This window comes from Dromiciops gliroides, chromosome 3, assembly GCF_019393635.1.
Source record: "Dromiciops gliroides isolate mDroGli1 chromosome 3, mDroGli1.pri, whole genome shotgun sequence".
NCBI lineage: Eukaryota > Metazoa > Chordata > Mammalia > Microbiotheria > Microbiotheriidae > Dromiciops > Dromiciops gliroides.
This window is the reverse complement of record NC_057863.1, coordinates 639,674,151-639,686,356: the sequence shown is the minus strand read 5'-3', so window position 1 is coordinate 639,686,356 and position 12,206 is coordinate 639,674,151. Positions and strand designations below refer to the sequence as shown.

The 12,206-nt window shown below is 47.4% G+C and overlaps 1 protein-coding gene across 1 annotated transcript in view; it reads left to right on the top strand.

Moving 5' to 3' along the window:
- Window positions 1-12,206, top strand: part of ATAD3A (ATPase family AAA domain containing 3A) — a 64,300-nt gene that overhangs the window by 27,431 nt on the left and 24,663 nt on the right. The window contains exons 8-10 of the mRNA XM_043994367.1: window positions 9,367-9,522; window positions 9,969-10,025; window positions 11,124-11,249. Of these exons, the coding sequence (XP_043850302.1) occupies window positions 9,367-9,522; window positions 9,969-10,025; window positions 11,124-11,249 (339 nt within the window). The remainder of the gene's footprint in view (window positions 1-9,366; window positions 9,523-9,968; window positions 10,026-11,123; window positions 11,250-12,206) is intronic.

The window sequence follows — 12,206 nt, the reverse complement described above, 5'->3', positions numbered from 1 at the left end:
CACCCACCGACTCCTTCCGCCACCATCACTGTGGAAGCAGAAAAGGATTGCACAGGCCGTACTGATGGCCCTTTGACTGTGACTTACTGTGGCCAAAGTCTCCATTCCCACATTGCCAGGCCCATCCTCAGTACCCCCAGGCAGCTCCCTCAGACAGGGTGTCTTCACATTTGTGTCATGGACCCCCTCGGCCGTCTAGGGAAACCCCTGTACCCACCCCCAGAGTTCTTGCCAAGTTTCATTAGAGATGAACGACAGAATAGATAGTGTGTGTGTGTGTGGTGGTTTGCCAAGCACTTTATGCATTATCCCATTTGAGCCCCATAACCACCCTCGAGGTAGGTGCTATGATCATTCCCATTTTACAGATGAGAAAACTGAGGCAGACAGCGGTAAAGTCACTTGCCCAGGGTCACACAGCTAATAAGTATCTGAGGCTACATTTGAATTCAGATTTCAGACATTTAAAGTCTGATGTGCTACTGATGACCATCTAACCAGTGAAAATTAAAATAGCATTTTTTTTCTCCATCCAAGTTCACAGACCTCTGGGAGCCCCAGGTTAAGCACCCTTGCCGATTAGGGGATGGAGGTATAATTAGTTTCTCTACATGGGAAGAATCAATGGGTTAGACCAAAGAAATTCTCCCCAAACAAATGATCTCCATTGGCAAAACCCAACTTTTCTCCCATATTTGTTTATTGGCATCTTTTTGGGTCCTGTGAAAGTTATTTTTCTTGGGGCAGGCCCTTGCTTCAATCAAAATGTTTATTGTACAAATAATGGAGGTACACAGGATGCTTCCTCGTTATTTTTTGCACCATAAAAAATTAGGGGGAACAGAAATTGAGATTTCATTCAGGTTCAGCAGAAACAAAAGACAAAAATGCTATAGCAGGAGCTACCGGACATTCAGAGTAAACCGAGAGGGAGAATCACAGGAGTCGCCTGCTAGAGGGCCTTCATTTCATCCTTTCACTGCAGTGGTTTATCCCCAGGCTTATAACATCAGGTGTGATTGCTTTTTGGATTGAGACGCCCTCCAAATGCCACGACCACACAGTAGATCTACAGATCTTGGCCAGCTCACAGTCAGTAGGGGCTTGAGAGCTTGGTGGGCCCACTGATCTGTTGCACTTCTGTTTGTTCTTGAGATTTGAGCCGCTGGGTATGTCTAAGCTCACAAACCTTTGTCAGGGCATAGACTTGGAAGGGCTGCCCTCCCTTCATTGTGCCAGGCCTTGGGTTGGAGTCAAAAAGTGTGAAGTCCCCATGTCAGATGGAGGCAGTTGGTCCTCAAGACCTAGAGAGACCCAGCTTTTGAAGTCACCCCATTGTGTGGAGGGGCTACCTCAGGAGCATCCACTCTTAGAGGGTCATCCAGGAGGACTTTGAGGGCAGGCCTTCAGGGTGTGTCAGTGTCTCAGCCTGTGTCTGAGTGACCTGGTTACATTGGCTGGGTTCTGTCACTCCTTGGTAACCAGGGTGGTGGAGCATAGTAACTCGCCAACTCGCTTTGGGGCATTGGCAGATGCCTTTTCGGCCCATTGAATCCCAAGTCCTGGTGGACTTAAAGACTCGATAGAGGGATGGATGGGCAACCAGGTGACACAGTGGGCAGTGCAGTTGGAAAGGCCCGAATGCAGATCCTGCCTTAGACGCTTTGTCGTATGTTCCCAGGCACACAGCTTGATCTCTCAGCCCGTTTTCTTCATCTATAAAATGGCGGTAACAATAGCATCTACTTTCCAGGGTTGTTAAGAGAATCAAATGTCAAGAACCATTAACTTATTGGATAGGCGTGTGCACACACGCACAGGTCCCCTTTCTCTCCTCCTTTTTCCTCCCTAATATTGTAGGCTTTGTGAAAGTCAACATCACACCCGAGTGTGGCCTTCCTCCCCCTTTGTCCATATCTTCTGAAGCAGTGCATAAAATGTGTCGCAGTTATGCACGTAACATCATCCCATTGTGTCCCCCTACCCTTTCTTTACCCTTTGGATATTGAGCACCCCCTCCCGAGTCTATCCCAGAAGCCTACCAGGATCACTAGATTCCTCCCCCATGCTGCTCTCTGCAAGGTAACATGATCTCACCTGGACCTCAGTTTCCTTCTCTGTAAAATGGGGGTATTGGCCTGGGCAGCCTCTGCAGTCCTTTTCATTTCCAGTTCTGTGATCATGATTACTTTATGAACAGCGGCCTGTATGTCTGTCTCGAAGAAACCTTAGCTCTCTGGTTTTGCTGGGCCATTGTGACATACTGGAGGCTCTGAGTGGTGCTTTCAGGTGCTCTTCTCTTGACACAGTACAGCGCCGCATTTGGGCCATCCCCCTGCCTGGACGGCCAGCCCTGGGCAGTCAGGTGTGTGGTTCAGGACCTGGCAGGCTGCTTCCTGAACACCTGCTTCCAGCAAGGGAAGCTGACAAGCACAGTCGTGATTTGGAAGGCCCAGTTTTCCTCCCCTTGAGCTTCCTCCTAAAGAAATTCTTTTGCCGTGTGGCACAAGTTAGAGACCGCAGGACTCTGCAGGCCCTCTGGTGGAGATCTCGAAGAGGCATCCACTAGCTATCTGGACTGCTCAGCTCTCCAGGAATAGTCTTTTCTCAGCACTTATTTTCTTTAATCATAAAAGTATTTTATTATTTCCCAGTTACATGTACAGATTTCAACATTTGTTTTTATAAGATTTCGAGTTCCAAATTTTTCACCCTCCCCAAGACAGCAAGCAATCTGATGTAGGTCATATATGTACAATTGTGTCAAACATATTTCTGCATTAATCTTGTTGCAAGCGCTCTTTTTTTGTTTGTTTTATTTAGCAACAGACATTTATTTTTCCCAGTTACATGTAAGGGTAGTTTTCAACATTCATTTTCATAAGATTTAGAGTTCCAAATTTTTCTCCCTCCCTTTCCTCCCCCCTCCACAAGATTGCAACCAGGTTATATATGTACAATCCACAAGTGTTCTTTTTTATCAGTTCTTTCTATGGGGGTGCATAGTAAGCTTCCTCATTAGTTCCTTGGGATTGTCTTGGATCATTGCATTGCTGAGAGTAATTAAGTCATTCACAATTGCTCATTGAACAATACTGCTGTCATTATGCACAATGTCCTCCCAGCTCTGCTCACTTCACTATACATCGATAGTCATTAGTCTTTCCAGGTTTTTCGGGGATCATCCTGTTTGCCATTTCCAATAGCACAAGACCATTCCACCACAATCATATAGCACAGCTTCTTCCATCATTCCTCAATTGATGGACATTCCCTTGATTCTCAATTCTTAGCCTCCACCAAGAGTTGCTATAAATATTTTTTGTACAATTTTCCCCCTTTTCTCTTTTTCATGATTACTATTGTTACCTGTTTCCCTTCCATCCTATTCCCTTCCCCATGATATTTATTCTATTATCCATCTTCTTTCATCCTATCCCTCTTCCAAAGGGATTTGCTTCTGTCTGTCCCCTCCCTGACTCTGCCCTTCCTTCTTTTGCCCCTCTCTTTATCCCCTTCCCCTCCTATTTTCCTGCAGGGTTAGAGAGATTACTCCACCCAATTCTAATGAGATTGAGGTCTTTGAGCCAATTCTAATGAGCGTTAGGCTCATTTACTGCCCAGATTAAACCGATTACTCCACCCAGTTGGGTGTATGTGTGTATTAGTCCCTCCTTGAGGCAACTCTGATGAGTTTAAGATAAAATTCATTTACTGCCCTGCTCCTCTCCCATCTCTTCTCCCACTCCATAAGCCTTTTCCTGTTACTTTCATGTAGGATTTCACTTCTGCCCTTCCCCTTCCCCCAGTGAATTCTCTTCACCCCTCAATTTAACCCTAAAGATGTCATCACCTAGCTAAGTGACACAGTGGACAAATCATCACCCCTGGACCCAGGGGGATCCCAGCCAATACCCGGCCTCAGACACAAGACAATCGCCCACTGTATGACCCCAGGTATGTCCCCCAGCTCCAATTTTTTATGGTTCTCTAGGGTCTTGTATTTGAAAGTCAATTTGATTCATTCAATTTGTATTTGAAAGCAATCTGATATAGGTTATATATGTACAATCATGTTAAATATTTCTCCCTTAGTCTTGTTGCAAGCACTCTAAAAAAAAACCAAAAACTTCTTTCCCAATTACATGGGAAATTTTTTTTTTAAGTGAGGCAGTTGGGGTTAAGTGACTTGCCCAGGGTCACACAGCTAGTAAGTGTTAAGTGTCTGAGGCCGGATTTGAACTCAGGTCCTCCTGACTCCAGGGCCGGTGCTCTATCCACTGCACCACCTAGCTGCCCCTACATGGGAAATTTTTAACATGTGTTTTTAAAATTTTTGAGTTCCTAATTCTCTCCCTCTTTCCCTCCCCTCCTCCCTCATTGCAAAAATTGTCAATTTGATACAGGTTATACATGTGCTAACTACTCTGAAATCCTAATGGAGAGACCCCCTCTTAGTTTGGCTTGTGCTGCCTGAAGGGGATGGTAGCCCCCTGCCTCACAGTTAGAATAGTGTGGTGAAATTGAAAGGATGAACTCTTGGTGCAGGTGCTGTCCAGAGGCCTCCTGCCAGGCCCCCTCTTTGAGGTTTAGTGCTACTGCCCCTGCGTGTAGTGTTGGCCCCGTTGGCAGCAGGGAAGAATGAGTACTTTAAAGTATTAGCTTTTTATTAAACCTTTGCTGTGAAGGATAATCTTTTGATCTTGAGAGCTCCACCCTTCACCCCTCACAAAAGAGCCTGTCCTTCAAAGTTTCCTTTTTTCTTGCTTTTAGTAGATTGAAGGCAGATTTCCTCATTTTGTTGGAACCTTCCTTGGATCATCAGGCAACAAGCATTTATTGTCTTCTAAGGTGCAAAGAAGGAAAGAAACAGTCCTCCCTCTCAAGGAATTCACATTCTGATGGGGAGATGGCATGCAGGCAATGGGTACAAACCAGATCTGTGCAGGGAGATCATCTTAGGGGGAGATGAGAAGGGAGCAGCCAGCGAAGCACCACGGAACAGGGGATTTCAACCAAGCATGGCAGGAAGCCAGGTGGTAGAGACTAGAAGGGGGAGCATTCCAGATGTGGGGGAGAGCCAAGGAAAGGCCCCTGAAAGAGAGAGGGGAGGGGGCTATGAGGAAGAGCAGGAGAGTCAGCGGCACATGGGATCAGAAGACTGGGTGATAAGAAGCCCCCCCACCCCCAGGCGAGCAGTCTTTTTTCTTTCTTTCTGGGGCAATGAGGGTTAAGTGATTTGCCCAGGGTCACACAGCTAGTAAAGTGTCAAGTGTCTGAGGCAGGATTTGAACTCAGGTCCTCCTGAATCCAGGGCTGGTGCTTTATCCACTAGCTGCCCCCGAGAGCAGTCTTCTGAGGCCGAGGTGCAAGCGCCCCTCTCCCCCCCCCCCCCCACCTCTACAGCATGACAATGTATCCTTTTAGGCAGTGATTTTAGAAATGTGTGAGTAGGACCTCTGCTTAGTGGCTCGTTACTAATACATTTTCTACATGTGCCCCACAGAAGATGCATTAACTGAGTGCTTCCTGTTTGGAACACTGATAGCCAGTGCTCTCTGCTTAGGTTGGCTTTATGCAGAAAGTTGTGTCAGGATTGAGTTCCAATTTTCTCCCCATTCAGAGATTAATGCAAATTTCACCTAAAGGGTCTTTCAGGGATGTGGAGTTCAGCTTGTCCTGGCCTGGAGAGCCAGTTGTTAAATCTTCAATTTACATGTCAGAAATTGACAAATGCTACAAGTCAGAGCTCGATTTATTGTTTTGTTGCTTGACTAAACTTAAATCAATGGAGAAAAGATTTATAATGGAGATGAAACTAATGGGGGGGATTGCCACTTGTTATTGTCATTGCTGCTTGTTAAACATTTGCCGGCATACTGCTTGGAGTGTGTTACTTTTGCTTGGATTTTATCATAGGGATCTTGGCTAGTTTTGATGTGCTGATCCTTGGAATGGATGCAAACAGTCTTATTAGTGAGGGATTTTTTCTTTGCCATAAAAAACAAAACATTGTTTTATGAATGTCTGTTTCCTCCCCTGCTGCTAATAAAGACCTGAGATGAGTTGATTCTCATTAATTATACCCTTTGAATGAGATACAAATTATATTAATTTTATTGGCATCTAAAGAGCTTCTGATTCTTGTCCAGTTTGTACTTGTAGTCCTTCAGGACCGGCTGTGGTTCTTCTCCTAATTTTGCTTCTCCATGTGCAGAATTGACTCAGTAGCTCACAAGAGAAGATGATGCCTTTTCATCCTTTTAGCTTGTCACATTGACACTTTGAACAGTTAAAATATTTCCTGGTTACTAAGCGAGTGAGAAAGCTCATGACTCAGCAGCCCATGATGGCAGAAGGGAAAAGGTAGCATTTGGCAGCCAGCCAAGCTGGGGAAAAGACAAGTGACAGAGGTGTCAGGCTTCTAGTTCCCACATCCGCACCCTCCCCTTCAAACTCCGGCTCCTTCCTTTGTAAAGAACTCGCTGAATCTCTCTCTCCCCCTCCTTCCTCCCCCCACTGCAGTTCTGCTTTTTACAGCTCTATCGGCTTCAAGGCAGTTTAGTTATGATCGCCCAAAGCCACAATTTTTCCTGACCCTTGATGTTTCCCTCGAGGGTCCTAGACAGTCCAGTTCCATTCTTAGCTCAATTTTAGCTAAGGTCTCATACTTGGCAAACTCACACTCGTGTGCCCTGTAGAAACCGCGAAGTGCTCTCAGCAAGAGACTAGACCATAAGACACCTTGGGATTTTTCTTCTCCCTCCTTCCACTTTTCATTCACCATATTTTCTTTGGTGGGATTCTTGTTGTAGGATCCTGCACTGCCCTCTCTTGGTGACTGGGTCAGAACCACAGGTGTAGCTGTGACACCTGAGGACCCGTTTCACCAGGTTCAGAGAGCATGGGCACTTAGCACTTACCCTCTGGGTGGCAGGCAGGCCCCAAAGGACCAGGCTGAGGCTGGTGGGGGAAGTTCAGTGGGGAGTGGTGTCATCATGGGTACAAAAATGACCTTGACAAGAATAAGATGGGGGGATGTGGGGTTCAGTGGACTTTGAGCTCAGCAGAGGAGGTGGCAGCCAGCAGGTGAATGTGACCTCAGGCTGCTTTCAGGCAGGTGGGGCTTCCAGGAATCAGGAGGCAAGCCCCCCACAGCCTGCCCTCCTCAGAACTCAGCTGGGGGATTGTGAAAAACAGCACTGATAAGCTGGAGAGCTTTCAGGGGAGAACTGTCCAGGGTGCTTCAGGGCCTATGATGGGCCCAGCACTGGGCACAATGGAGAAGTAGAAAGGCAGCCCCTCCCTTCCAGGTGCTTCCAACCTAATGAGGGAAGACAAAGCAAAAAAGAGGTTGGTAAGGGAGGAGGGGGACCGTTGGGGTCCCTGGCCAGGGTCACAATATTCTGGGTGAATGGCACAAGCAGATGCATGGATCTGACATGGAGTATGGCTCAGAGGCCACAGCAAGAGAATTAGCTGAAGGAACTGAGTATGCTGAGCCAGGTGAAAAGAGGACTCAGGTGGATGTGGGAGGGGGGTTGGACTTGTCCCATGGGGCCTCGGTGAGTGGGAGCTACAGAGGTTCGATTTAGGCTGGATGTGAGGGGAAAGCTTCCTAAGAATGAGGGTCCAAAGTGGAGGGGATGGATGACTTCTGCATCCTAGGAGGTCTGTAGACAGATGCCGGACAGCCACTTCCCTGGGAGGTTATGGTAAGCGGAGAGGACCTCCTGTGTTGGCCACAGGACGGTGGATTTCTGGCCTCCTCAGCTCTTGGGTACCACCTCCTGACTAAAGGGCTGGGCTGCGGGGAGTGGAGAGGAATACCCATGGATAAAGCTGTGAAATCCAAGTGCCTCAGTGGCTCATAGGCCTTTCAGGGCATCAGAAATAAGTCAGCTTCTCCAGGATTGTGCACAAAGTACAGCCAAAGCCCAGAAGAAGTCAGCAGCCTCTGGCTCCCTGCCCACTCCTGAGCCAATTGTCTGGGGAACACGGTAGTTGATGCATGGGCCCCTTCTAACATGGGAGGTGTGGGAGCTGTCACATTGGGGATAGCAGGATAGAATGAGCTCATCATTTATTTGCTGGAGAAAGGAGATTCTGTCTGCGTTCCCTCAGCATTTTATACAGTTACAGAAAACAGTAAAGGTGACATTTTGGGTGGGAGACTTCGGCCTGGTAATAAGGGGAATGAGGAAGCTAGGTGGCTTAGTGGTTAGAGCACTGGGCCTGGAGCTAGAAAGACCCAAGTTCAAATGTGGCCTCAGACACTCAGTACTTGTGTGGTCCTGAGCAAGTCAGCTTCTGTTTGCCTTAATCACCTGGAGAAGGAAATGGCAAACCATTCCAGTATCTTTGCAAGGAAACCCATGACCCCCACAGGGGTCATGAAAAGTCGGATACAACCAAACAACTGAATAGCAACAATGATGGGAAATCCATTCACTACATTGTCGTGAAGCTGAGAAACGACAGGCTGGAGGGTTTGACTATGGCTGCCTGGACCAGTTGTGACCATTTGAGCCTGTGAGCTTTTGTGATTGTGTGTTCTTCTGGGAAGGCAGACTGTGGCTCCTCAGGCAGTCACCTCATGGCTTAGTAGGCTTGTCATGTGATGACATGGGGGGAATTGGGTTTCTTCTACTTCTTTCATTTTGGTACCTGGAGAAAACATGGCCGGACGGGATTGGACCAGCCCTTTGCAGGCCATTTCAGAGTGAGCCAGTAGCACCTCCTGACCCAGAAACAAATTCCTCATTTCTCCCATTTCCGTTCTTTCTCTGTCGTCGACCGCTTTCAGAAATATGGCTGTAGTAAGCCTGGCCTAGTGTGGCATTCTCCTCCCTGTGCCATGTGCAGGCATAAAATTGAGGAGACCCTGACATAGGTGTTTTCAAGATGCTCTTTCCTAGTCAGTGCTAGTATTTCCTTTTATGTGTGTCCACGTGCCTGGTAACACCAGCTCCTAAGGGCTGCGATGTTCAGACTCATGATTGAGGCTCTCTGTCAGGCCTGGGCTGGATGATCATTAGTCCAAATGCATCCCTGAGACTCATTTCAGGCCTTCCCATCCTGAGATCCCTGGCTTGGCTTGTCCTCTGGCCTGGAGTGGGATGGATGCCATGCAGCCTGGCCCATGGAGCTTTGTGCTGGGTGCTGTAAACCTAATTCACGCAGCAGCAGCCCGTGTTGAAGAAAAGCGTTTGCCATATTTTCCTACCCCTGTAGGAAAGTGTCTGAAGGGCCACAAAGGGACCTTAGGTTTTCCTGAATCTGGCATTACTGAGACTGCAGCAGGCATTGCAGGGAGGGTTGTGCTGGTGCAGTAGGGTCACTGTCTTCTGCCGGTTATTTTTCCAGGTGGCTGGATTAACGCTGCTTGCTGTCGGCGTTTACACAGCTAAGAATGCTACAGCAGTTGCCGGCCGCTACATTGAAGCCCGCCTGGGGAAGCCCTCCCTGGTAAGGGAAACCTCACGAATCACAGTGTTGGAGGCCCTGAAGCATCCGATCAAGGTAAGCCCTCCCTGGCCCTTCCCCCCATTTCCTTAGTGTTCAGCACACAATCCTGTCCATTCTAAAATAGTGCCCGTGGAATCAAGTACAATTCACATGGCTCCCCGTGTGCATCAGTGCTTCCTAAAACCCCACACAAAGTTATCCCTCACATGCTTCTTTGCCATTAAGTCCAGCTTCCCAAGTAAACTCCCTCAGCCGGATGAGAAGGATCTGTTTTCATCACTTTGAGAGGGGCAGAGGCCATGTTGAGGCTCCGAAACCTCTGCTTCTCGAATGCCTCCCACGACTGTCCTGAGTGTCTACATTTCCATATACATATTTTATTATTTTCCATTTACATTTAGAGATAATTTTCAACATTTGTCTTTATAAGATTTCGAGTTTCAAATTTTTCTCCCTCCCTCCCCAAGGCATCATTTCCAATCCTGGTGCTTTCTCCACAGGTTGGCAGGCGTCTGGCAAGTAAGCCTCAGGATGCTCTGGAAGGAGTTGTTCTCAGTGTAAGTAACTACTTGGGCCAGGCACTGTTTTCCCTGCTCCTGGAAGCTCCGCACGGGCCTGTTCTTCCACTTTCTAAATATTCCAAGTCTTCTCATACTAACAATTGCAGGCTTCACTATGTCTGAATTATTCTCCCCTCTGCTCCCCAAGACAGAGTGACCGATCTAATCACTGCTTCTTTGGGGTTTCACCACCCTTCTCTACTGATGTGTTTATCCAGCTATGACCTTTCATGTTAATACTCTGTTAAATATTAGCTTTCCAGCTATAGTTTAGTGAGCTGCACAACAGTTAAAACTGGTATTTCTGGAACTTCTAAGACAGAAAGGAAGCCCTTCTGACAGTGGTCCTAATCACTGTCTACCAGAATCTCTGTGTTCTGTCCCTTTCCTTGTTTCTCAGGCCCCTTGCCTATTAATGCTGTGTTAAGGGCTAAAATTCTAGCTAAACTGTCTAAAAGATCTAATGAGTGGTCGCCAATAAATTATAAGCTTTAGCAAGAGTTAGACTTTTAAGCATTTATTAAGGAGAATAAGAATTTGGTAAAGAGAAAGGAAGGCCTAGATTCCTATCTATTAAAGGGAGAGCGCATTTCTAGCTCCGCTCTCCACCAGAGTCCTCAGGAAAGAGAGCGACACCAAGCCGCCAGTCTCTTCCTTCTTCCTCCCACTAGCCCGCGTCACTTCCTGACGCCAAAGAAAAGACTCCTGGTCTTGCCCTCAAAGACCTTCGCTTCATGGGCGGAACTCTTGTACAGTAAGTCTACAGCAGGTGGCGTCATTCCAATCGTTACAGTTGCTTGAATGTGATTTATTTAGTGGACCACGTAACCAGAACTGGTCCCTGAACCTCAGATAGAGGATGATCTATAAACTAAAATGATTAGAAATCCCTACCTTCCCACGGACTCATCAGTCTGTAGTGCAGAGCACAGCACGGCATACCCAAGGGGCATCAGCTCCCGGCCAACCTCTGGGCCTCAGCCAGCTCACTAGTCTGGGATTTGGGCTGGACCGGCTCCCTCCCTGCCTGTGCTGCCTCGTAAAGCCAGAGGTGTGATTCGTCCCCTAAACACTTTCTTCTTCATCTTTGTGCAGCCCAAGCTGGAGGAGCGGGTCAGGGACATTGCCATAGCCACAAGGAACACCAAGAAGAACAAAAGTGTGTACAGGAATATCCTCATGTACGGCCCCCCTGGCACAGGGAAAACACTATTTGCAAAGGTAAAAACTTGTTGGGTCCTGGCACACCAGGGGCCCCACATCCAGGGTGCATGACGTGTCTGCCTTTGAGACCAGCCTCTCACCCTTCCCAGCTCTGTGCTGCCCCAGGTCAGCTCAGCCTTTGTCGAGGGGGAAGGGGAGGGAAGAGGACAGGTCCCTTTGTATTGTGGGAGGGCCTTGTGCTAGGTCCTCCCTTCATAGGAGATGCTGTCCTCTGCCCTGTGACGAACTCTGAAAGCTAAAGCTACCGGTCATTGTAAAGAGGCCCTGGGTCTTCCTGACTATTCTTAGTAACTGGGAATATGCTAGAGGCCGCTGCTCAATGGCTGGGTGAGGTGCCTGGCTCAGAGGTCATAGATGTCATGGGGAGGTACCCCCAGGGGACAGGAATGAAGCCACGTTTTGATGGGCTCTTCCAGGCTTCCTCTGGTTCCCTACCTCAGTGCCCCTTACGTCATCCACTGAACATATGGAAGGGAAATAATCCCTCCACTTGGACGACACTCTACCATCTGTCAAAGCGTGGAGAAGGAATCTCATTTCCAGCTTTGTCAATCTCATTTGACTCATGGTCACAGATCTTGCTTGTTTCTCTTTACTTTAGACATCCAGTATTAATCAGAATTCATCTGATCCCTTAGACAGAAGTGACTTAAATTGGTCCTCACATTAAAAAACTCCTAATAATCTTAGAATGGTAGAGGAAGACTGAATTCATGAGTAATTGTTTATTCTTTTGTAATGCTTTTCTTACCTTATTTACCTGAAAATGGTGACCAACACTGGTTTTTAGATATACACATGTATTTTTTTTTAACAAAGATAGTTTGAGAGGTTTGCCAAAAACTCACATGTAGACTTTGTGAATTATCACCCCGAAAGTTCAGAGAATTATTCCCTGGGGAAATGAGGAGGGGGCCCCTGTTGAGGAAGCCACCATGGCTCAGAGATCTCCCA